The sequence below is a fragment of the Lithobates pipiens genome, unplaced genomic scaffold (genome assembly GCF_037356315.1).
Source record: "Lithobates pipiens isolate NorthernLeopardFrog02 unplaced genomic scaffold, aLitPip1_a1.2 Scaffold_18, whole genome shotgun sequence".
NCBI classification, from domain to species: Eukaryota; Metazoa; Chordata; class Amphibia; order Anura; family Ranidae; genus Lithobates; species Lithobates pipiens.
Genome location: NW_027507758.1, coordinates 575,621,610 through 575,648,441, shown reverse-complemented (window position 1 = coordinate 575,648,441; position 26,832 = coordinate 575,621,610). Strand labels below are relative to the sequence as shown.

General features: G+C 47.0%; 1 protein-coding gene across 2 annotated transcripts in view; it reads right to left on the bottom strand.

The window, feature by feature from the left end:
- LOC143989057 (cytochrome P450 2F2-like) overlaps window positions 1-26,832 on the bottom strand; it is a 144,422-nt gene that overhangs the window by 15,725 nt on the left and 101,865 nt on the right. For both annotated transcript variants that reach the window (XM_077489067.1, XM_077489066.1), the window contains exons 3-5: window positions 25,091-25,253; window positions 10,554-10,703; window positions 3,520-3,680 (exon numbers count right to left, since the gene is read on the bottom strand). In XM_077489067.1, coding sequence (XP_077345193.1) covers window positions 3,520-3,680; window positions 10,554-10,703; window positions 25,091-25,253 — 474 coding nt within the window. The remainder of the gene's footprint in view (window positions 1-3,519; window positions 3,681-10,553; window positions 10,704-25,090; window positions 25,254-26,832) is intronic.

The window sequence follows — 26,832 nt, the reverse complement described above, 5'->3', positions numbered from 1 at the left end:
TCAGCACCTTATTCCAGACTGAATCATACCGCCAGGGAGGTTAAGAAAATATTAAAAGCATTACATTTAAAGTGAACTTTCTATAATAAAGTAAATATCTGCTTTATGACCAGTCTCCCACCCTCTGAAGGGAATTGTGGTGCTTAAAATCCCTTGAGAATGCCCTTGGCAGAAGTACAACCACACCATCCAGGAGAGTGGTGGACTGTGGCCCAGGGTTTTTTTATTTTTATCAAATCTTTATTTTGGAAGGTTTGTAAAACAAATTCTGTTTGTAGGGAAATGGACATTACATCTAATTGGAAGGTCCACTTTTAGGCCTATTCCTGTCCCGTATACCAACATGTTCTTTGAGTATTATCACAACAATAAAGTAAGGATAAGTCATGGGATATTTTGGTGTGTTTTCTATTCTTGGAAGATAGATAATGCTGCAGAGAGGAAACTATGCCCTGATTTTTGCCACCAGGATTCTCTCTTGAGCTTGTTCTTGAAATCTGCTACCATCTCATAATATTACTGTGATACTCAATTCATCTAAAATCTAACCTGATAGAATTACAATGGTAAGGAAAGTGCTAAATGGGCCAGGAGGTAAGGCATAGTTGCTAATTCTCAGAGCTGGCCACTCACCTGTCGGCTAATTGCCAGCTCCTTTTTCTCCACAGTTACTCAGCTCTTGATGATATCCTGCTAGTCAGTCCTGCCTACTTAAGCTGTCCAGCCCAAAGGATCTCTGCTTTCGCCTTGGTCATGAGCCCATCTCCTGCGTTCCTGTTTAAAGACTTGCTTTGCCAACATCCCTTCTGGCTCCAGATCCTGCTTGCTGTTCTACATTGATCCCTGACTTCTGGCTTGGCTAAGTTTGTTCTTTTTACTTTTATTAATAAAATAGTGTGATTTAACTGTACTTCTGTCTCGTCTGATTTTATGGTTTCTGACAGTAGGCAAAGGCCATGAATTCAGAAGATGCAGTCAATCCACTTGTTGGTAATATTTTTTCCAGATTGGATGAACTGGATCATCGCATGGATCAGTTTGCCATGGCATTACAAATGCTCCCGAGTCACACGGCTCACCTGGAATCTCCCACTGTGGCCACCCTGGTACAGCCTATGTTGCAGGCCGTCCCTGCTGATGCTCCAGTCTCTGTGATGGCACCTCCCTAGATTATTACCTCTCTACAAGAGCTATGTCTGGTTCCGCTCCGCTTTGCCAGTGATTTGGGGGGGGGGGGGGGGGTTATCTAGTCCAATGCGGAGAGTTGGAGTTGAGTACTACTAAGTGCTTTTGACTGCTTTTGGTTACATAGTTTATCATTTGGTGTAAGGGTCATTATGACAGGACTCTGCTACACGTCCCTTCTGGCCCAGAGAGTATGTTATAATCCAGTGTCACACAAGAGTAGGGCTGATGGTTTATTGGATGACATTTAGTCCTGTCATATTGACAGGTGTTTAAAAAGTTTTTAGGTAGGCTGCTATATTTTAACAAATCAAGCAAGGATTTTACTCTATGAGGAGAATTTAATTTATTGTCTTACACCGCTTGTTGCACACTCCCCTGCACACGGAGTTCTTGAGCCATCACTGGAAGTCATCTAAAACAGAAAGAACCGGGACACCCACAGAGGAGATGGCATTGGTAAGTGGTCCCCATTAATGATCCACATGCATGGCAGACTCCTCTTGTTGTATGGTAAAGGAGTCCAACATACCTGGTGAGTGCGCATTGTTGACTACCCTCAAGGAGGTGGATGCACTGGTCCCCTATGGGACACGGAGCACAACAGTACTTATATCACTTATATCAGCACTTATATCACCATATGCACTTTAATACTAGTCATTGGACCATTTCATTGATAGAGGTTTATCTAATATTCTTGTTATTTTGTTATTGTACCCTTACATCCTTGACATAACATTTAGATGTTTTAATAAGGAGTTCTGTAGGATAGTAATCAGGTATAGTCACTTATATGGACTAACACATTGACATTTAGACATAGTCAAAGTGGAGCAGGCTGTGTCTTTCACATATTTAATTCAACCTTGCCCCCCTGTAGGGACATCATTAGACAGCAGCGGCTTAAACATTGCCATTTTTTCCCAAGGCGTGATTGCTTCCTGTTTTTAATTTTCAAGTTTTGCCACAGATTCTCAAACAGATTTAGGTCTGAACTTTGACTGGGCTTTTCTAACACATGAATAATTTGATCTAAACCATTCTATTGTAGCTCTGGCTGTATGTTTAGAGTCGTTGTCCTGTTGGAAGGTGAAACTCCGCCCCAGTTTCAAATCTTTTGCAGACTCTAACAAGTTTTCTTATAAGATTGCCCTGTTTTTGGCTCCATTTATCTTCCCATCAACTCTGAACAGCTTCCCTATCCCTTCTGAAGAAAAGAATCCTTGCAACATGATGCTGCCACCACCATGCTTCACGGTGGGGATGGTGTTCAGATTGATGTGCAGTGTTAGTTTTCTGCCACACATACCGTTTTGCTTTTAGGCCAAAAAGTTCAATGTTGGTCTCATCTGACCAGAGCACCTTCTTCCACATGTTTGCTGTGTCCATCACATGGCTTCTCGCAAACTGCAAACAAGACTCCTTATGGCTTTCTTTCAACAATGGCTTTCTTCTTGCCACTCTTCATAATAGCCAGATTTGTGGAGTGCATGACTAATAGTTGTCCTGTGGACAGATTCTCCCACCTGAGCCGTGGGTCTCTGCAGCTCCTCCAGAGTTACCATGGACCTCTATGCTTCTTCTCTGATTAATGCTCTCCTTGCCTGGCCTGTCAGTTTAGATGGAAGGCCATGTCTCCATGTCTTGGTAGGTTTGCAGTTGTGCCATACACTTTTCATTTTCGGGTTGATAAATGTAACAGTTCTCCATGAGATGTTCAAAGCTTGGGATTTTTTCTTATAACCTAACCCTCCTTTAAACTTCTCCACAACTTTATCCCTGACCTGTCTGGTGTGTTCCTAATTGGCTTTCATGATGCTGCTGTTTGTTAACTAAAGTTCTTTAACAAACCTCTGAGGGCTTCACAGAACAGTTGTGTTTATACTGAGATTAAATTGCACTCAGGTGGACTCTATTTACTAATTAGGTGGCTTCTGAAGGCAATTGGTTCCACTAGATTTTATACAAATGCACGGCACACTTCACATATTTATTTGTAAAAAAAAAATTGTAAACCATTTATCATTTTCCTTCCACTTCACAATTATGTACTACTTTGTGTTGGTCTATTACATACAATTTAAATAAAATACATTTACATTTTTGGTTGTAACATGAGAAAAGGTGGAAACTTTCAAGGGGTATGAATACTTTTTTCAAGGCACTGTATGTGGTGACGCTGCAGAGGATGGCAGCTTTATCCACTTAATATTAGATCCATTATTTGTTAACACTATTTTTCTGACAATTTATTCACTCATTTTTATTTTCTTACACACAGAGTAGTGCACAAGTTATTCACTTTATTTCATAGTTCACAAAGCAACTTACCATGCCCGCAAGGGAACCCATAAGCTTTGAGTTTTCATTAATCAAACCCATGAGTTTCAGTATAGTGGGGTCATTATAACTGAATCGATGACCAAGTTGTATGGAGATGATTATATTGGCCACTGCAGCATTAAGAACAGTCAGATTATCAAAAGGTTTACCTGAAATTAAAAAAAATTTAAAAAAATAAAAGAAAGAAAAAAAGCATGATTACATAACAATAAGAAACAGAACTCGCCCTGAAAAAAAAATAATAGACTTTGTCTAATTATTAACGTTGTCATCCAGAATTCAAACATCATCCAAAATTCACATAGTTTTCTTACTGAACCCCGTTTAAAAAATGTGTGAATTTTGGATCAAAACTTGTTCTGAAAATCTGAATGTTAGTGCTGACAAAAAAAGTATCATGGACAATGCTCAATTGATTTTGTTACAAGTTTACTAATACGGCCACAATCACCCAAAGCATGAATCTTGAATTAATGCTTTGAGTAGCTTGGTGTCACGTACCTTACAGTGGAGTCAGACTGCTGAGGGTGGCCTCTCGCACGGTTCCGGTCTCCACGCCCCTGAGGATGGGGACAGGGCGCGTGAGGACACGAAAGGGTGCAGGTGCCTGAAGGTGGAGGTAGCAGACCTTGGAGATGCTGGGTCCTCACGGTAGAAGAGATGTTGTAGGTAGGCACCGGAAGATCAGCAGGTGTGCAGGAAGCACTGCGTGTCTGTAACAGGCAAGGTCGGCAACTGGCAGGCAATGCGGTACAATAACAGGAGGCAGGTGCGTAATCAGGAACAAGCAAGGGTCTGGCAACGTGCAAGCAAACGAGGTACAGATTCAGGAGACAAGCCAAAGTCGAAGTCCAAGCCGGGGTCAAAGGTAGTCCAGGAGATAGTAGCACAGGGTATCCAAAGAGCGGGTGTCAGGAACGGGTCACAGGAACAAGGATCACGGGAGCAAGGTTACAGGAGCAAGGTCACAGGAGCAAGGTCACAGGAGCAAGGTCACAGGAGCAACGATCAGGTCTACAGGAGTAGCTGAAGACGATCCAGCACTGATGTCAGGCCAGGATCCTGTTTATATAGAGGGGAGTGAGCCAGGATTGGTGGAAGTGGCCGTCCGTGCGTGAATACGTACATCCGTTCAGTTTGCGTGGGTGTCTTCGCGTGTTCGGATTGGTGTACGTCCACGTGTTCGGATTGGCGTACGTCCACGTGTTCGGATTAGCATACGTCCGTTCGTCCTGGAATTCGTACGCCTCTGACGGGGACACCGCGCATGCCGCCTGGAACGAAGGGAAACTGTCGCTATACGGGGACGGGCATACGTATGGTGAGTTCCCTGACAGTGCCCCCCCCTTAAGGGCAGCCTCCGGGTGCCCCTTAGAACCGACCTTTGAGAGCGATGAAAAGCCCGTATAAGCCTCTGGGCATGAAGATTTGCTTCGGGTTCCCAGGAATTTTCTTCAGGGCCAAAGCCTTTCCACTTAATCAAGTATTGGTTTTGTCCTTGACGCTTCCTGTAATCCAGAATGGCTTTGATTTCAAACTCCTCCTCCCCGTCTACCAATATAGCTTCTGGAGGGCTTAACTCCCGACCTGGAAAGGAATTAGGTACATCAGGCTTAAGTAGAGAAGTGTGAAATACAGGATGGATTTTAAATGAGCCGGGGAGTTCAAGTTCATAGGCTACTGAATTAATTTTCTTCTTAATTGGAAAAGGTCCCAAATATCTGGGTCCCAATTTTTTAGAGGGACACGCCAGTTTTAGGTTTGCAGTTGACAGCCACACACGATCACCGATTTTTAAATCCAATTCCCCCCTTCTCTTCCTGTCAAAAAATTTTTTATCGTCCTCCTGAGCCTTAGAGAGGGTTTCTTTAAGTGCCTGATTGTTGATAACAAAGAAATTCAGCCTATCCTGGACGGCTGGTACAGGAGAATCCGGTAAGGATGTTGGCAGGAAGGAGGGATGGAACCCATAGTTGGAGTAAAATGGTGACTGGTTTGTGGCGGAATGAGTAGAGTTGTTAAATGCAAATTCTGCCAAGGGTAGTAACGAAGCCCAATCCTCCTGAGAAAAAGAAGTGAAACAACGTAAATATTGTTCTAACGTTTGATTAGTGCGTTCAGTCTGCCCGTTTGTTTGGGGATGGTAGGCTGAAGAGAAATTTAACTTGATACCCAGAGCTTCACATAATGATTTCCAAAATTTTGACGTGAATTGGACTCCACGATCAGAGACAATATCACCGGGAATTCCATGGAGTCTGACAATTTCTTTAATGAATACTCTGGCTGTCTCGGTTGCAGATGGAGTTCCCTTCATGGGGATGAAATGTGCCATTTTGGAAAAGCGATCCACCACCACGAAGATAGAGGAGAATCCTTCAGAGGGGGGAAGCTCAACAATAAAGTCCATTGCGATCTTATCCCATGGTTTTTCAGGGATAGGTAATGGCCTCAACAATCCCCAAGCTTTATTCTTGCTGTTTTTATTCCGGAGGCAGGTTGAACAAGAGCTAACATAGTTCCTGCAATCTTTCGCAAGGTTTGGCCACCAGAAATGTCTTTGAACTAAACTTATCGTCTTGTGACCCCCAAAGTGACCCGTCAGGGGATAGTCATTTCAAGCCTGTAGAACGGAAGTGCGAAGATTTTGAGGAATGAATAGTTTACTTCCTCGCCAGAGAAGACCATCTTTTTCTTGGAGGTTAATATCTGGAGGGACTGATGCACCTTGAGACGACTGCCGAACCTGTGACAGAAAACTGGTTTGTGTTAATAGAAAGTTTCCGGCTTGCAAAATGGTGTCTGGAGGGGATGAGGCTTCGGTTTCAGCAAACATACGGGATAATGCGTCGGGTTTACTGTTCTTGGATCCTGGTCTGTAGGTTATGTGAAAATTAAAACGGGAGAAGAAGAGAGCCCATCTTGCCTGCCGGGGCCTGAGACGCTTAGCTGTTCTGAGATATTCCAAATTTTTATGATCTGTAAAAATTAATACTGGATGTGTTGCCCCCTCAAGTAGGTACCGCCATTCTTCTAAAGCCAGTTTGATTGCCAGGAGCTCCCGATCTCCCACGTCGTAGTTCTTTTCTGACGTATTTAGTTTTTTGGAAAAGAATGCTACAGGATGCATTAATGATTTAGGTCCTTGGCGTTGGGACAGAATGGCGCCTACAGCGTTCTCTGAAGCGTCCACTTCCAGAGTGTAAGGTAGAGCAGGATCAGGGTGTTTGAGTATTGGGGCCGACGTGAATAGCCCTTTTAGTTTGTCGAACGCAGCTTGGGCCTCGATGGACCATCGGAAGCGGTTTTGTTTGCTGGTGAGTTGCGTGATGGGAGCTATAACACTGGAAAAGTTTTTAATGAACTTTCTATAAAAATTAGAGAATCCAATGAAGCGCTGTACCCCTTTCTTATCAGTTGGAGGTGGCCAGGATAAAATGGCTGAAACCTTTTGAGGATCCATCTCTATTCCCTCCGTTGATATTACCAGACCCAGAAAGTGAATGGTCCGTCGCTCGAATTCGCACTTCTCGGCCTTGGCGTAGAGCCCATGTTGTCTTAACCTCAGGAGAACTTGTTTCACATGGTCACGATGGGTTTCTAGAGAGTCTGAGAATACCAAAATGTCATCTAAATAAACAATTACAAACAGATCTAAAAAGTCCCTGAAAATGTCATTAACAAAATGTTGAAAAGTAGCTGGTGCGTTGCAGAGTCCGAATGGCATGACCAGGTACTCAAAGTGGCCAAAACGTGTCCGAAAGGCCGTTTTCCATTCGTCCCCCTTACGGATTCTGATTAGATTATAGGCCCCTCGTAAATCCAGTTTCGTAAATACTTTGGCTGATCGAAGTCTCTGGAATAATTCTGGAATCAATGGAAGGGGGTAGCGATTTTTAATCGTCACTTTATTTAAATCCCTGTAATCCACACATGGGCGGAGCGAATGATCTTTCTTTTCAACGAAAAATATTCCAGCACCGGCTGGGGAAGAGGAATGTCGAATAAATCCTTTCTTGAGGTTCTCATTGATGTATTCTTTGAGGACCATGAGTTCAGGTTCCGATAGAGGGAATATCCTCCCGAATGGAATTTCGGCTCCAGGTAGTAACTCGATTGGGCAATCGTAGACCCGATGAGGAGGGAGTGTGTCTGCCTTTCTTTTGTCAAACACGTCCAGGAATCTGTGGTATGTGACTGGGACCAACCTCTGGAGCTCAGATGTAGAACCCGAACAGGCAATGACCGGAACCAGGTGGTTTGAGGTCCTGACACAATTTTGGAGGCAGTAAGTGGATCGAAACACGACCTCACCGGTTATCCAGTTTATTTGGGGATTATGGGCTTGTAGCCATGGCATTCCTAAAATAATTGGGAAGAGTGGTGAAGAAATGACATCCAGGCAGATTAATTCTTGGTGATCGGATAGAATGTTGGCAAGTAGTGGCTGAGTCTCATGGGTAATAGGACCTGATCTGATGTTGGATCCATCTGCTAACCTTATAGAAAGTTGGCGTTGCTTGGGCACCAATGGAATGTTGTGTTGTAGAATGAGAGTATGGTCAATGAAGCAACTACAGGCGCCCGAATCAATTATAGCCTGGACCTGGAGTGTTCCTCCTGGAAGCTGTAAGGAAAAGGGAACAGCTATATGAATTGATTTTGTCAGAGGTAATGCATTGGATACAAGAGGTGAGTCTTTGAACTTACGAATCTTATTTGGACATGCATTCGCATAGTGACCAGTTTCCCCGCAGTAAAGGCAAAGGTTATTCTGGCGCCGGCGTAGCTTCTCTTCAGGAGACAATGGTGAGCGAAGTAGCCCTAATTGCATTGGCTCTGGAGCTTCGGAAATGGGAGCAGGTGTGGAAGCAGGAGGATAATTCGGAGCCTTGGGTAACATCCAAGTGGGGCGAAACTGGCCAACTCTTTCAGACCTCCGTTCCCTAAGACGGCGATCAATTTGGATCGATACCTGTATGAGGTCTTCCAAGGAACTGGGAACTTCGATACGGGCCAACTCGTCTTTTAATGATTCAGACAATCCGATGCGGAATTGGTAACGTAGGGCGGCGTCGTTCCATTGAGTGTCAGAACTCCACCGCCTAAAGTCCGTCACATAATCCTCTACAGGTCTGCGACCCTGACGCAGGGCATGGAGACTGGCCTCAGCAGTTGTGGCACGCTGAGGATCGTCGTATAATTTAGCCATCTCATCCAGAAAAGAGTCCATGGTATCAAGTAAAGGGCTGGCCTGTTCCAAGAGGCGATGGGCCCAGGTCTGAGGTTCCCCCAGAAGCAAGGAGACGATGAACCCTACTTTTGTGCTTTCCAAGGAGAAGGTGCGAGGCTGTAGCAGGAAGTATAGTTGGCATGCATTACGAAAAGCACGGAATTTGCTGCGATCTCCGGAAAATCGCTCTGGAGTAGGAACTCGAGGCTCCGGGGATGGCACCACTATTGCAGGCATGGATGCTGGGGTTGCCGGACTGGCGGACCGAGATGCTGTAGCCCCTTGGGAGGCAGTAGTGTTTGGAGTTAATGTCTCCACCCTCTGCTCGAGTTGATGGTAACCATCCTGCAGGCCTTGAACTGCTTGGGTAAGGGCAGAGATTTGTTGGCACAGAGCTTCCAAAGGTGAGGCCCCCCTGTCTGACTCCATGTTTCTGGCTGGATCGTACTGTCACGTACCTTACAGTGGAGTCAGACTGCTGAGGGTGGCCTCTCGCACGGTTCCGGTCTCCACGCCCCTGAGGATGGGGACAGGGCGCGTGAGGACACGAAAGGGTGCAGGTGCCTGAAGGTGGAGGTAGCAGACCTTGGAGTGCTGGGTCCTCACGGTAGAAGAGATGTTGTAGGTAGGCACCGGAAGATCAGCAGGTGTGCAGGAAGCACTGCGTGTCTGTAACAGGCAAGGTCGGCAACTGGCAGGCAATGCGGTACAATAACAGGAGGCAGGTGCGTAATCAGGAACAAGCAAGGGTCTGGCAACGTGCAAGCAAACGAGGTACAGATTCAGGAGACAAGCCAAAGTCGAAGTCCAAGCCGGGGTCAAAGGTAGTCCAGGAGATAGTAGCACAGGGTATCCAAAGAGCGGGTGTCAGGAACGGGTCACAGGAACAAGGATCACGGGAGCAAGGTTACAGGAGCAAGGTCACAGGAGCAAGGTCACAGGAGCAAGGTCACAGGAGCAACGATCAGGTCTACAGGAGTAGCTGAAGACGATCCAGCACTGATGTCAGGCCAGGATCCTGTTTATATAGAGGGGAGTGAGCCAGGATTGGTGGAAGTGGCCGTCCGTGCGTGAATACGTACATCCGTTCAGTTTGCGCGGGTGTCTTCGCGTGTTCGGATTGGTGTACGTCCACGTGTTCGGATTGGCGTACGTCCACGTGTTCGGATTAGCATACGTCCGTTCGTCCTGGAATTCGTACGCCTCTGACGGGGACACCGCGCATGCCGCCTGGAACGAAGGGAAACTGTCGCTATACGGGGACGGGCATACGTATGGTGAGTTCCCTGACACTTGGGTAAAAATGTTGATAAACAGACCTTTAACCACTTGCGGACAAAGCTATAGCTGAATGACAGCTATAGTGAGGTCATTCAATTCTGGGAGGGCGTCCATTGATGTCCTCCCAGAACTGCGTCCCCTGCACGCCCACTCTATGTGAATATTGTTTTTGTACAAACACTTCTAGTGTACTTCAAATAATGAGCATTCTGGGATGGGTTCAAACACCCACATGTGTCAGATATGGCAATCATCATAGAAAAACATGCCCAAGAATCAGAAGAGAAAGACAACCTCATCTGCCCATATAGGAACACATGGAAATGGCCATTAAGGAAAAACCTGTAACATAATTTCCATAACAAAGGTGAATCCATTTGCAAAAAAAGTAAAAAAAATAAAATTAAAATAAAAAATAAAAACAGTAGGTAAAATGTAATCAAATGTCTTTCTCACAGAACATAAGGCATAACATGAATAATGAACTCAGACACATCAAAACAATCACCTCCATAAGACTTTATTGTCTGCACTAAACATTCGGCTTCTTCAATAATCTTGTCTTCTATAGCTTTTTTTCCCATCCCGAAATCTCGAAGTGTCGAAAGAGCAAATCTTCTCATTGTCTTCCAGTTCTCACCGTTAGAAAAAAAAACACCTAAAACAGAAAGAATGTAAATTTTTTGCCGTCAAAAAATATAAGCTGTCAGACATAAATGCTGCCCACAATACAGATCTAGGGCTATTGATAGAAACAGGAAATGGTTCCTAGTTTACTTTATCTGCTCTCTGGACCTCAATTTTTCATTGCACGCAGAAAACATGAATTCCGTAACCCCTTTGCGACCGCACAGTAGCCAAATCATGGCTACAGCGTGGCCACACTTTGCCGGGAAGCCATGCGGTGTGCATCGGCAGTGATCTGTGAACGCTGCGTTCGAACAGATTGGGGTAAAAAGTCAAAAATGGCGGCTCTTTACCATGTGATCAGGTGTTTCCAATCACAGCTGATCACGAATGTAAACAGGATTTGCAGGTTAGTAGACCAAATAATCAGATGGCTGCACTCTCAAATCGTGCAGAAAGAGGCTTTATTGCTGTAATCAAAAAGTCCCAAAAAAAATAAAAAAAATAAACCAATACTGAAGGGACAAAAAGGTTGATGCATTTCACACAAGATTCATGGTTTATCAAAATCACAAGGCGTGAGGAGAGGAGATCCAAAAACCAGCTAATCCACACAGGGGACATCTGCACTGACAATCGGGGCACTGATCATCAGTACAGACACAGTGCCCACCAATGCTGCCAATCTGTGCCACCTATCCGTGCCGCCTATCAAAGCTCATTAGTGCCTTCTCATCAATGCAGCCTATCGGTGCACATCAGTGAAGAAGAATTACTTATTTACAAAATGTTATAATCAGAAACTAAGAAAAACTTGTTACCTGACAGACTCCATGGAAGCCTACGTGTGGGTTAACCCCGCCTCCTCTCCAATGCTATAGGACCCCATTCCCATAAATAAACACTCACCACTCCATACAGTGTTCCTTTTTTGTCCTCCTAAAAAATGGACCTTAACATGCTGTTTGTTCGGTTGGATTTCGGATTTTCACCTTTGGCATACCTGTGCGGTGCAGCTCAGTGCCCAGCCATGGGGGGGGGGGGGGGGTTCGGGCGAGTAGCTTTGAGCCTGGATGGTTCCCTGAGTAAGGGATGTTGCCTCTGTATGCCCATCGGACGGACGACTAGGAATCATCAACGGCTGGCAAGGTCTGCGGATTTTCTCCATGGCAGTCATATATTTGTTATGGGTATTTAGTTTTCTTTTTTCCCCCTGGCGTCCTGTATTCCCCTTGTATGGCGGCTGGAGCGCTTCTGCGTTCCAGCTCGCTGCATCGTCTTCCGTGTTCTCGGCCGTCTCGGTGGGCCACGCTGGGCAGATAGTGGCCGCGCAGGCGCAGTACGGCCATCCTTCCATAGCGCAGGAGCGAGGTGGGGGAGCGGTGATGTCACGGGCAGGGAATTTAAAACTAGGCTGCTGCTTCAGTCTCACCTGGTTCTGTCAGTGCATCGGAAGCAGCAAGCCTGTTCCCCAGCCCCAGTCTGCAAGAGGTGAGTGTCACTGGAGGCTTTAACATACTATCCCTCTGTTTTTGGCATTTTTATCAAAAAAAATAATATAAATATATATATAATTAGCAAGAATTTTTTTTAATGCCAACCAAATATATATATATATATATATATATATATATATATATATATATATTTATGGTCTAGAGCCCTCTGACCGATACGTATAAGGATGACAAACAAGGTTAACATAAACTCCCTTCCCAGAAATGGACCTGAAAGTGTGCCCTGGTCTAACGTACGGTATACCAAAATAAGGGGGCATACCCTAGATAGAGAAATGGGTATAAATGAGATAAATATGAAATGGAGTGAAATGAGTACTCTCATGAGGAGTATAATGCCTGAGAAATGCCCTAAAAAGGGGATGGGTGGGTGGGTATCGCGCACCGGAACCGACGAGGAAGGCAGGCGAACGGGCTAGTTATATACCCCACCGGGCTCCTCCCATAATTCCAGGCCACCATACTGGCCTTTCTATTTATGGTCTAGAGCCCTCTGACCGATACGTATAAGGATGACAAACAAGGTTAACATAAACTCCCTTCCCAGAAATGGACCTGAAAGTGTGCCCTGGTCTAACGTACGGTATACCAAAATAAGGGGGCAAAAACATTCAGGTAGGGGTTGTATTTTATTGTTTCAAGTTTGAGACTGGGTGAGTTTAACAAAGGCCTGGGCCATCTCCACTTGCGGGTTGGGTATGTAACGGGCGAAACAGGTGGACTTCAATCTGCCCAACTTCTTGATAACATGGTCCGGGACCCCTTGGCGGGAGGCGGTTGAAGCTGCTCCGATACGGAAAGAATGTCCAGAGTAGTGAGTAGGATTGAGGTGAAGGATGCCCAGAAGTATCCTGACATGTTCCATAAACTTGGCAGCGTTCAGTGGTTTAGTGTGAAATGGCAGAAGCGGGCCAGACCCTGGTTGACCGGCCAGAAGGTTTAACAAGCGGGTGAGAATGGCGACCGGGCACCAGCGGTTGTTGGTCTTATAGAAATGTATGTCAGTACCCGAGCCAAGCTGCTGCGTCTTGGAGACTGCTAAGTGTAGAATATAATGATCTTCGTATCGGACCAGGTGGTGCTTGCACAGCATGCGTGCTGAGGGGCCGTTACAAGTAAACTCGCCTGGCCGTAAGAAGCCGTAGAAGGCCAGGTGTATGGCTGCTTGCAAGACGATACTTATGCGGAGACCAAAAGGTGAAGTGGCCAGAATATCTGACATATCTCTAAAAACGTCTCCTGTAATAGGCAGCCGTTTGGTGCGGGCCACTGGCTGGCGCTTCTGGATGCCGTGCATAAGAGCCCGTACGGCGTGATAAGAAAATAAGGAAGGTTCGGTAGGGTCCTGGAGGGACGAGAAATGTTGTACACCGGCCAGATATAGCTGGATTGTATTAAAGGACAACGCCAACTCCGAGTGGCAGTGGGAAATGAAGCCTAGGACTTGCTTGACACGGGACGTCTCTGTGCTGTGACACGTCATGAAGCGATTAAAGGCCCTCCAGGCCGATTGATAGGCCTTGAGGGTATTGCGTGAGAGGGAGTGCTCGATGAGTTGGGTCGCCGCTAGGAGGTGTGGTGCTAATCCAGGGTCAGCTGAGACCAGTCTGGGATAGCTGCTGATGTTGGTCCAGCTCCGGGTACCTGATCAAAAAAAGAGACAAAGTTAAAGCGGGAGAGGGCGTCCGCTGCCTGATTGAATTTACCGGGGATGAAGGAACAATGGATATTGAACTGAAATGATAAAGAAAGCTGGACCAGTCGGCGAAGGAAGGACATAATTGCTAGAGAGTTGGATCTGCCTTTATTAATGATCTCCGCAGTGGCTAAATTATCTGTAGAAAAGGTCACCGTTTGCCCCGACCAACTGCGGCCCCATGTGTGAGCTGCAGCTACGATAGGGTACAACTCAAAGAGGGAGGACGTCTCGGCGAAGCCAGGAATAGCCAGTATCTGGGGAGGCCAGGGAGCTGCGAGCCACAGATGGCCAAAAATAGCCGCAAAGCCTGTGGAGGCCGCTGCGTCGGTCACCACCTGGGGTGAAAGAGAAGACACAGAGGGAATGAACAGGGACACGCCATTCCAAGAGGATAGGAACTCCTCCCACATAGCAAGGTCTGCTATCGCCGCGGGATCCAGGCTGAGGACTTGCTCCGGGTCCTGTGAGAGGGACAGTAAGACTAATAGGCGTGACACGAATGCGCGACCCTGAGGGATGATGCGCATGGCGAAATTCAGCATGCCGAGTAGGGACTGTAGCTGTCTTTTGGTGCAAGTTCTGGCACGGGTGAAGTCCCTCAGGACCGTCCTGATGCGGGCCAGTTTATCCAGGGGGAGGCTGGCCTGCATAGTGTTGGTGTCTAGGCTGACCCTGAGAAAGGTGATGGTCTGCGTCGGACCGTCCACCTTGTGCTCGGCAATGGGGACGTTGAGGTTACTGAAGACCGCCCTCAACTTATGCAGATCTCCTGGAGGTGAGCCGGGTGGCTCGATCAGCAGGAAGTCATCCAGATAGTGTATGACTCCCCGACACTGGGCTACGTGCAGCAGGATCCACGTGAGAGTCTGAGCGAAAGTATCGAAGAGTCAGGGGCTGCTCTTGGACCCGAATGTAAGTTTGGTGGCAAAATAGTACCGCTCCTTCCACTTGATGCCATGCCAGCACCAGAGAGATGGGTGGATGGGAAGGAGCTTGAAGGCGTCCGAGATGTCGGCCTTGGAGAGCCAGGTTCCTGTGCCTGTTTTGAGAATGGCCTGGATGGCCGTGTCTACAGATGTATACTTGAGGGAGAACTCCTCTGAGGGGATAAGGGAATTAAGACTGGGGACAGAAGAGGAATGAGGCGCTGACAAATCGTACACCAATCTGAGTTTATTAGAGAACTTGCCCTTGACAAGCCCAATAGGGCTGACTCTCCAGGTGTTGAATGGGGGCTGTGTGAAAGGGCCTATGATGAAGTCTCGGTCTAACTCTGACTGTAGTAGTTGGTCAACGGCTCGTTCGTCCATAGCTGCTGACCGCAGGTTCTGGCATTCGTGCGTGAGGTGAGGGAGAGAAATAAGTCCAGTGTGAAAGCCTTGAGTGAAGCCCTGAACAAGGTAGACGGATAGTGAGGGGGTAGGATGATCGGTGAGGTAGATGCTGAGCCACGAGACGTTGACCCGGCTTAGTCAAAATTTCTTAACCGGTTTGACCTCACCCATGATCCTGGGATGAGCCCTATGACACTGTGTGCATACGTGGAGCAGCCTGCACTGACTGAAATTGCATGAGCCGCTATTAAAATTATTGCAGATTGCTGCGCCCCCCATGGTCTTGATCGGGCGCCCAAATGTATCCGTCTGCGGCAGGCGTGCCGGCGCCTGTGAGCCCTGAGCGGTACCTGAGGTAGAAGGACCGTCTGAGGGCGGGGCTGCCACTGAGCTAGCGCACCAAGTCGCGGTGTGAGTAGCCGATTGGCAAATCGCACTAAGAGGAGACCGTAGCCCCGCAAAGTGGTGGCAGAATAGTTCTGTATCCATGACGCTCCAATCAGTAGGCGTCTGGAACTGGACGAGCCTGAAGGAGCGGTGGTAGTCGTAAAATGAAAACCCGCCGTATTTATAACCTAGATCTACTACCACATGGAGGTAGCGATCCAGCTCCTCGCTCCTGCCAGGGGAGACTGAGCAGATGATGTCCCTCATCATGCCGAAGGCCAGTGTAAATTCGGTGACAGAAAGCTTCCTGTCCAGCCTGGGGTCTTTGGTCTTGAGGACCACCGACACGTCCCCCCATGTATAAGCCTTGTTTTCTGCCAGTTCATGAATGGAGATGAGAAGCGAAGCCAGATTGACGTCCTTGCCCTCTAAGATGTCCTTCCTGATGCTAGCTGATACCAGACGAGAAGGGTACACCACTGATGTACACTCGGTGGTACCTGCGAGAGGGTTAGTCACTGCCTGGGATGCTGGTACTGGAGGAGACATGGGCGGGCGGGTCTCGAGGAGGGCCACCCGATTCTGGACCTCTGACATTGAGGTCGTCAGGGAAGACACCAAGGTATGGAGCTGCGAAATAGAAGAGGCGATAGAGCCCAGTGAGGCCTGCTGGGTACTAGCCTCAGCCGCCGCTGGGGGAGGAAAGAGGAGCCTGAAAAGCTCGGCCTTCCTGGCTGTTGCCGGAAAGGGTACGCCTCTGCGCCTAAGCTCAGCTGTCATCCTAGGAATGGTCCATGCTCTGAGGGACCGTTGGCTGCCACTCTCTGAGACTAGAGACGGAGACAATGGGGCAGTGAGGTCCTCGCTGCCAGCCCGAGACATGGTGGCGTAATCCAGGCCTGGCGAGCCTATTAGTCCTTGGGTTCGGGTTTTCTCCTACGCGGAACCTAAGGAGGCACCGTCCCACCAGGTGCAGGGTGGACCTACTGAAAACTCGACTGACCTGAGGAGATGAAGGTGAAGTTTGAGAGTTCTATACCTGAACAGAAATGCTAGCCAAAATAGTGATTTCATGGAGGTGAGATTTTTTTTTTTTTTTTTTGGCAGGTATGAACCTTTGAAGCAATTTATAGTGAAATGAGGTCGGTGAGCCAGGCCCCCGGTAGGAATCCAAAGTTTGAAAAATCAACTGGACTTGAACCGGGAAGCGATATGACAGTGAAATGAGTGAATCCGCCATGACAGATGTCCGGATCGCCATGCCACCATCTTGCGACCGAGCACGAAACGGATTCTGGAGCATGTACTGAAAATGAGGCCTGTCCTAGGGCACGCCGAGACGAATTTGGTGCACGGATGTGACTATTCGTACCGGAGCGTGATAGGTGAGATGAAATGATACCCATGACAAAGACAAGAATCAGAGGATGTGCCCATGAATGAAACAAACGAATCCTGTCTTTGGAGCATGTACTGAAATGAGGCATGACAGCTGGGCACACCGGAACAAATCGGTGCATCAATAAATGCAACAGGATTCGAATCGGAGAGTGATAAGTGACAGAAAATGATATGCCATGACAGAGACAAGAATCAACGACTGGACAAATGGTTACAACAAAGAATCCTTCTCTGGAGCATGTACTGAAATGAGGCGTAACAGCTGGGCACACCGGAACGAATCGGTGCATTAATGCATGCGACGGGATTCGAATCGGAGCGTAATAAGTGACAGAAATGGTATGCCATGACAAAGACTAGAATCAGAGATTGTGCCTGAACCTGCGAGTGACTCAGTCTCTGGAGCATGTACAGAAATGAGGCCGAATAACTAGGGCACTCCGAAACGAATCAGTGCATCGGGGATGCGACAGGATTCGCACCGGAGCGCGGTGAGTGACAGAAATGAAATGAATCGATCTGATATCAAAAAGATTGAAATGATGCGAAGTGACATGAAATGATCGAAATAATTCGAACGGAATGAAATGATCGAAATGACTCAAATATATGAAATGAATCGTATTTGGAACGGTCGGACCAGTTTACCGTTTGAAAGGACACAACATTCGAAATGATCCGGACTGCTAGAATTAACGTAACGAGCAGTCGGCTGCGGTATCGAAGTGATTCGACCGATTCGAATATTTAAGTAATGATTGGGGAGTCGTTCGGCTCGACCTGACGTGCCTACGAAATGAAGTGCCCGATGTGGCACGACCGACGCGTCTCGAAAGGAAATAACAACTTTCCTTCGCAAGAAAAAGGAGTAGTGACATGAGGTAACGAGTACGAGTGACACGGTTTAAAACGTTCGTGAAATGAAAGGTGAGAGGTTCGTGAGTTCAGGATATCGTGTTTAAGTGACATTGTAACACATGAAATGAGAAAAATGGGTGCCGAAGCCCTACCTGCGACAGCCGGCCCAGACGCGTTGTACGACAACGGCAATTTCTTTGAGTATTGCGACACTCGGACGGAAAACACACGAACGCCAACGATAAGACGACTGACAACACGGACACGATTAAGACAAACACGGGGACTCACGAACACAACTCGCTACGTTTGGTCTCAAACAGTCGGCCCTTGATTTCTGACGTATCAGATATCGCGCACCGGAACCGACGAGGAAGGCAGGCGAACGAGCTAGTTATATACCCCACCGGGCTCCTCCCATAATTCCAGGCCACCATACTGGCCTTTCTATATATATATATATGGTTGGCATTCGATTTTTTTTTCTCACTAATTATTGCCTCCAGTATTTTTGCCAAGGTCCTTGTCTTCTCTTGCAGACTACCAATTTGTATTGTGACACTCTTCGTCCTGAAATTATGGAGAAATCACCGCCTTTAAGTTGCCAGCCCTTACGCACTAGGTATGTGCTGGTGAGGGGTGGGGTTGAGGTACAGTCGCATTTGTTTGCATTTTTTATGCCATTTTTTCCTCCCCCCTGTTTGTTCTGCTTTAATCCTTTTAGATCGGATCCGCAGGATAAAAGACCTTGCCAGGCCACAACACCATTCATCATCCAGATCCAGATGAGACTCTCCGCATGGATCTCACCATCAGAGGAGATGTTCACATTCCTCCTCCAGACACCGCTCCCACTGCCATGATAGTCGCTCTGATCGGCAATTCCTTATGTGATCAATGTTATGCCCGGGCGGTTGGGGAAAAGGAATCGGAAAGCCAGCGTATGGAATCCCTGGTGAAACGTGTAGTGCAGCAGTCTTTGAGGAACATGGACACTTCTCACACGCTGAGTCAATCCACTACTTTGTCTGGCTGATGAGGCCCGTGATAACTCGGGCTTCCTTCCCCAGGACAGAGGGTTGCTGAGTCGGAAGAAACCCCAGTATAAAAAACGCAGCCCAGAGCGTTCAAGAGATGCACAGTTTCGGATGGCTTCTGAGCCAGCTCAACATCTAATATATTTAGGAGCCCAGTTCGACACTTTTCAGAGTACTATCTCTCTTCCGGTGGAAAAAATTCCAATGATACGAGAAAGTCTCTTGGGTCCTACACCCTCAGCATCTAAAAGCTTCTCAGTGCCTCAAGATCATAGGTACGATGGTCTAACTGACTCCAATGGTAAAGTGGGCCTTGTGGAGGTTACTCCCTTTCTAGGCGGGTTTTCTCAGGCAGTGGAAGTCAAGAGACAAATATCAAAGCATACACATAACATATGCATACACAACAATGAGGGACAGCCACTTTTGGTGGCTCCAGCGCAAGCATCTGCTGAAATGTCACTCCATCGTTCCCATCTCTTGGGTCACGGTCACGCCAGTGGGACTGGTTGGGGGGCTCTCTGCGGATCGAACCTTGTGCAGGGCAAGTGGAATGCTTGTCTCCCTGTTCCAGGTTCGAATGTCCTAGAACTCCAAGCAGCCTGGTGTGCTCTCCAGCACTTCTCTCATCTTCTGAGGGGGAAATGGGTGTTATTAAGGATGGACAACACCACAGCAGTCTCTGATGTGAAAAGGCAAGGGGGCACTCGGAGTTCTACTCTTCCCCGGGAAGTCGAACCCATCCTGTCATGGGCACAGAAGAACCTGGTGAACATCTCAGCGGTTTTTGTCAAGGGGTCAGAACTCTCAAGCGGATTTTCTGTTGTGTACTCAGCTGGACAACAATGAATGGTTCCTTCATGTTCAAACTTTCAAGTGGATTCTGTCACTGGGGGTCAATCCCGAGGAAGATCTATTCGCCTCTCCCTGCAATTCCAAGATGGAGAAATTTTACACGCGAAGTCGCTGCAGCCAGGCCTTCGGGACGGATGCCCTGACGGACCAGTGGAGGTTCAGGAGGGCGTATGTCTTCCCACCACTTCCAGTGATCCTCAGATTCCTTCAGAGGCTCTGAGTGGAAGCAGTAGAGGTCGTGATGGTAGCTCACTATTGGCCCAACAGGCCTTGGTTTCCCCACTTGGTCCAACTCAGTGTTCGGGATCTGATACCTCTCCCTCTCAGGCCGGACCTTCTCTCTCAGGGTGCAGTCGTGCACCCTTGCCTGGCAGTTCTGAGACTGATGGTCTGGTTCTTGAGAGAAAGGTGTGCCTCAAGAGTAATTATCACCCTCATGAGCTCAAGGAGGTCAAGCACAAACAAGGTTTATGGCAGAATCTGGACCAAATTTGTAGATTTTTGTTCATCCTCAAATAGATCTTTTGAACATCCAGGAATCCAGGACATTCTCGGCTTCTTGCAGACTGGCCTTGATCTTCATTTATCCATAAGCTCTCTTAGGGTGCAAGTATCAGCTCTGTCGGCGTTCTCCGGTACATCTTGGGTGGTGCATCCATTGTTCCGTCAGTTCTTCCGGGGAGCATCAAGACTTAAGCCCCAAAGAAAGCCTAGATTTCCCAAGTGGGACTTTTCAGCAAAAGTTGCTTTTTTAGTTGCGGTCACTTCAGCCAAGAGGGTCTTGGAAATTGGATACTTGGGCTTCGAATAACCTTTTTTGAAGTTTTTTCCGGATCGAGTAGTCCTCATTCCCATGCTGGGGTCTAATCCAAAGGTAACTTTGGTGTTTCATCACAATCAGGAAATCATCCTTTAGGTCACCGAGTTCTAATGATGCTCATCCTTTAGATGTTGGGGAAGCCCTGAAGGAATATCTTTTAATCACTTCCCCCTTCAGGCGTTCAAATCATCTCTTTATTCTGCACTCAGGTAGCAACTAGGGGAATAAAGCTTCAACTAGGACGCTGGCCACCTGGATTGTAAGAACCATACAACAAGCATATAGGGCTAAGGGCTTGGCTCCTCCAGAGGCGGTGATGGCACACTCTACCAGGGGAATGGCAACCTCGTGGGTGGCGGCCTGACATGTGGCTCCTGACACCATCTGCAAGGTGGCTTCTTGGTCCTCTATTAATATGTTCATGTCGCATTATTGTATTGAATCTGCTTCTCTATCCTCTGTGAATAACGGTTTAAAGGTCCTATCGGCTGATAGATCAAATTAAATTTTTTTCTGTTTAAGCATACCCACCCGTGTGGATGGCTAGTTATTTCCCCACACGTAGGCTGCCATAGAGTCTGTCAGGAAAAAGGAAAATGTATTATCAAATACTTACCGTAATTTTCCTTGAGTCATATGAGTAGGCTAGTTACGGAACACTGTATGGAGTAGTGAGTGTTCATTTATGGCAGGCATGTCCAAAGTCCGGCCCGCGGGCCAATCGCGGCCCGCAGTCCGGTTTTGAACGGCCCGCCTGGTGTGCTGCGGGATCAGGGCTGTCAAATGAGCCGATCCCCGGCACTGTGTGAAGCTCCGTCGGCTTCAAAAGTGAAAGTAAAGTGCAGAGGAGTGTGCTGTGCTCTCTGCTTCCCCCTACAGTGCAGTACCCGGCTGAATGAGGAAATGGAATGGAAAGGTACTGTACTACAAGCTAGATTCGTTTTAAAAAGGCTTTATTTATGTGTATGTGTGTGTGTGTGTGTGCATGTGTGTCTGTATGTATGTATGTGTGTACATGTGTGTCTGTATGTGTGCATGTGTGTCTGTATGTATATGTGTGCATGTCTGTCTGTCTGTATGTGCATGTGTGTCTGTATGTGTGTGTGTGTGCATGTCTGTCTGTATGTGTGTGTGTGTGCATGTCTGTATGTATGTATGTGTGTGCATGTCTGTATGTATGTATGTGTGTGCATGTCTGTATGTATGTATGTGTGTGCATGTCTGTCTGTATGCATGTGTGTGCATGTGTGTCTGTATGTATGTATGTATGTATGTATGTGTGTATGTGTGTATGTGTGTGTGTGCATGTGTGTCTGTATGTATGTGTGTCTGTATGTATGTGTGTCTGTGCATGTGTGTGCATGTCTGTATGTATGTGTGTGCATGTGTGTCTATATATGTGTGTGTGTGTGCATGTCTGTCTGTATGTATGTATGTATGTGTGTGTGCATGTCTGTCTGTATGTATGTATGTGTGTGTGTGTGTATGTGTGTCTGTATGTGCATGTGTGTGTGTGTCCATGTATGTCTGTATGTATGCGTATGTGCATGTGTGTCTGTATGTATGTGCGTGTATGTCTGTCTGTATGTGTGTGCATGTATGTGTGTTTGTATGTGTGTGCAGCATGTGTGTCTGTATGTATCTGTGTGCATGTATGTGTGTGTGTGTGTGTGTGTGTGTATGTATGTCTGTATGTGCGTGTATGTGCGTGTATGTCTGTATGTATGTATGTGTGTGCATGTGTCTGTATGTGTGTGTGTGCATGTGTCTGTATGTATGTAAGTATATGCATGTGTCTGTATGTGTATGCATGTGTCTGTATGTGTGTATGTCTGTGTGTATGTGTATGCATGTGTGTTACTTTTAATCCAGACCCCCCCCCCCCCATTCTTGTACCATCAGAACTGCTTTTGTGGTGCTTGTGTGTGTGATAGCAGCCAGGATTGCTGCTCCTCTGAAAAGCAATCCATATACAGATCGCTTTTCAGAGGCATTTGAAAGGTGGTAAAGAGGCATTATGTTGCCTCCTCACCACCTGTTTTAAGCCCGTAAATGTAGCATCACTATACCGCAACTGTGCAGTCTACACAGTTGCGGGGTAGTTGCAGTGCAGGCCCATTCACCCTGAGCATACCTCCAGCTGCAGCCACAGCATGTGTACACCCCCAGCTGCTCCCTCTGCAGCTAAAGGGGGAGAAGTTGGGGGTGGTAAAAACAGCTTAACCATGTAGTTTTACTGCCCCTCCAATAAGCCCTTGGTTCACATCTGCATGGCTGCATGCTGTGTGTAGGGCAGCCCATGCATTTCAATGGGCTTCCATACCCACAAAAATGCAGGGAAAGAAGTCCCAGAGCTTTTTTTTTTTTTTAATTGCGCTGCACCAAAAGCACCCCATGTTTCCAATGTGTGGGGTACCATTAAGACTTAACGGTACCCCCAAAGAACAGAGCATTCGTCTGTGTGTCAGGCAAACGAGCGCGACAAAGGCACGAGAATTTTTGTTGGGCCAGGTATGAGTGCTCGAATGACCGAATTTTAATGGTTCAAAGAATGTCAGGCAAAATGGTCGGCCCTCACACATGTTCACTTCATCGAATCTGGCCCTCTTTGAAAAAAGTTTGGACACCCCTGATTTATGGGAATGGGGTCCTATAGCATTGTAGAAGAGGCGGGGTTAACTCACACGTAGGCTGCCATCAGTCCATCAGGAAAGGAAAATTACGGTAAGTATTTGATAATAAATTTTCCCTTTTTCTTCCATATTTTTGGTCTTTTTTTATTTGTTTAGCAAAAAAGAAAAAAAAAATTGTGGTGATTAACCACTTGGGTACCGCGCTATTGCAAAATGACGGCAATAGCGCGGACCCACATTTTCGGGACTACGTCTATTGACGTAGTCCCGGTTACGAGCGGCCTGCGCGCCCCCTGAGGGGCGCGCGCGGCGCGCTCTGTGATCGGCGAGTCCGTGAGACTCGCCTGATCACCGATCCGTGTAAGGGGTCGATCCCGACCCCTTATCACGTGATCAGCTGTCAGCCAATGACAGCTGATCATGTGATAAAACGGAGCCGGTAATCGGCTAGTATTCCTAGAGAAAAAAAAAAAGCCGATCGCCGGCGGCCGTGTTCGGGACATCAGTCCCGATCACGGCCAGAAATTTAAACGGACACCTGCCCCCTGCCAGTGCCCACCTGCCACCCGCAGTGCCATCCTGAAATAAAGTAAGTGCCCCCCTGTCAGTGCCACCCAGCAGTGCCCATAGTGCCCACAGTGCCACCCAGCAGTGCCCACAGTGCCACCCAGCAGTGCCCACAGTGCCACCCACAGTGCCACCCACAGTGCCACCCAAAATCTGCCTCAAAGGTGCTGCACCCCAGTGCCGCCCATCAGTGCCCAGCAGTGCCGCCCATCAGTGCCCAGCAGTGCCACCTATCAGAGCCACCTATCAGTGCCACCTATCAGTGCCCATCAGTCCCATCTATCTGTGGTACCTATCAGTGCCCATCCGTGCCACCCATCCGTGCCACTTATCCGTGCCACCCATCCGTGCCATCTTATCTGTGCCCATCTTTGCCCATCAGTGCCGCCTTATCTGTGCCCATCGGTGCCGCCTTATCTGTGCCTATTAGTGCCGCCTTAACTATGCCTATCAGTGCCCACCAGTGCAGCCTATCAGTGCCCACCAATGCAGCCCATCAGTGCCCACCAATGCAGCCCATCAGTGCCCACCAATGCAGCCTATCAGTGCCGCCTAATCAGCGCACTTCAATGAAGGAGAAAAATGACCCGTTTGCAAAATTTTATAACAAACTATTAAAACATGATTTTTTTTTTTTTTTTTTTTGCATCTTTTTTTGTTTGTTTAGCAAAAAATAAAACTCCGAGCTGTAACTAAATACCACCAAAAGAAAGCTCTATTTGTGGGAAAAAAATGATAAAAATTTCATTTGGGTACAGTGTTGTATGCCCGCGCAATTGTCATTCAAAGTGCATCAGCGCTGAAAGCTGAAAATTGGTCTGGGACTGAGGGGGGTTTAAGTGCCCAGTAAGCAAGTGGTTAAACATCAGAAGAAAACTATTGGTCTAAAAAAAAAATGATACAAATTTAGTTTGTCTACAGTGTTGCATGGCCACGCAATTATAATTTTCACCTGGTAATTCTGCCAGCAACACAATTCCTGCCATATGGTAAAAATGCTCACTTTCTGTACCATATCTTTGGAGAACGGGTGTTATGGCCCTAGGACAGGATTACAGTTACCCACCCCCTGCATCTCTTTGCAACACGGGCAAGGTGTTCTCTTCTGCAGTACACAGATAGTTGAGAACATTGTCAACTGATAACAGTGAGCACAGATAGTTATAATCCTACTGTATTTCTGGCAGGATCAACAGGTAGTTTTTTGCACCTATTGCATTGAACAGAGTACAACAGAGAACAAGTACAACTCAAATACTGTACATGAACCATATTGTTTGCCATTTATTAAATAAAATAAAAAATGTTACCATTGTCTTTTGTTGATTTAGAAAGTAACACCAGCTTTGGTCTGTTGGAAAATGCTTCGCCATGGGTGAGTAGAGCATCTTTAACAGTGTCGTAGCCAAACAAGAAGATAGCTTTTTCCCTTCCGTAATAAAAAGTTAATACTGTGCCATACTTTTTGGATAGCTGTAAATGCAACATACAGTAGAAGACATAATTAATGGTCTTTTTAGCAATAAAGATGAATTTTTCATCCTTTGATGTCTGTATATCACATACCCCCGAAGGAGCTACCATTTATTCAGGGCCCCTTTTTCCAGAGCCTGCAGCCCCCAGGTTCAAGAGGGGATGCTTATTGTAAATATGTATATACACGGTATCTCGCAAAAGTGAGTACACCCCTCACATTTTTGTAAATATTTTATCATATATTTTCATGCGATAACACTAAAGAAATTACACTTTGCTACAATGTAAAGAAGTGAGTGTACAGCTTGTATAACAGTGTAAATTTGCTGTCCCCTCAAAATAACACAACCATTAATGTCTAAATCGCTGGCAACAAAAATGAGTACACCCCTCAGTGATAATGTCCAAATTGTGCCCAAGGTGTCAATATTTGGTGTGGCCACCATTATTTTCCAGCACTGTCTTAACCCTCTTGGGCATGGAATTCAACAGAGCTTCACAGGTTGCCACTGGAGTCGTCTTCCACTCCTCCATGATGACATCACGGAGCTGGTGGATGTTAGAGACCTTGTGCTCCTCCACCTTCCATTTGAGAAAGCCTAACAGATGCTCAATAGGGTTTAGGTCTGGAGACATGCTTGACTAGTCCATCAACTTTATGGCTTGTTTAGCAAGGCAGTGGTCACACTTGGAGGTGTGTTTGGGGTCCTTATGTTGAAATACTGCCCTGCGGCCCAGTCTCTGGAGGGAGGGTATCATGCTCTGCTTCAGTATGTCACAATGTTGGCATTCATGGTTCCCTCAAATGAACTGTAGCTCCCCAGTGCCGGCAGCACTCATGCAGCCCCAGACCATGACACTCCCACCACCATGCTTGACTGTAGGCAAGACACACTTGTCTTTATACTCATCTCGTTGTTACCACACACGCTTGACACCATCTGAACCAAATAGGTTTATCTCTGTCTCATCGGACCACAAGACATGGTTCCAGTAATCCATGTCCTTAGTCTGCTTATCTTTAGCATACTGTGCGCGGGCCTTCTTGTGCATCATCTTTAGAAGAGGCTTGCTACTCGGACAACAGCCATGCAGACCAATTTGATGCAGAGTGCGGTGTATGGTCCGAGCACTGACAAGCTGACCCTCCCCCCCTTCAACCTCTGCAGTAATGCTGGCAACACTCATACATCTATTTGCCAAAGGCAACCTCTGGATATGATGCTGAGCACATGCACTCAACTTCTTTGGTCAACCATGGCAAGGCCTGTTCTGAGTGGAACCTGTCCTGTTAAACCACTGTATTTTCTTGGTCACCATGCTGCAGCTCAGTTTCAGGGTCTTGGCAATCTTCTAATAGCCTAGGCCATCTTTATGTTGAGCAACAATTCTTTCTGATCCTCAGAGAGATCTTTGCCATGAGGTGCCATGTTGAACTTCCAGTGACCAGTATGAGAGAGAGAGAGCGATAGCACCAAATTTAACACACCTGCTCCCCATTCACACCTGAGACCTTGTAACACTAATGAGTCACATGACAACGGGGAGGAAAAATGGCTAATTGGGCCCAATTTGG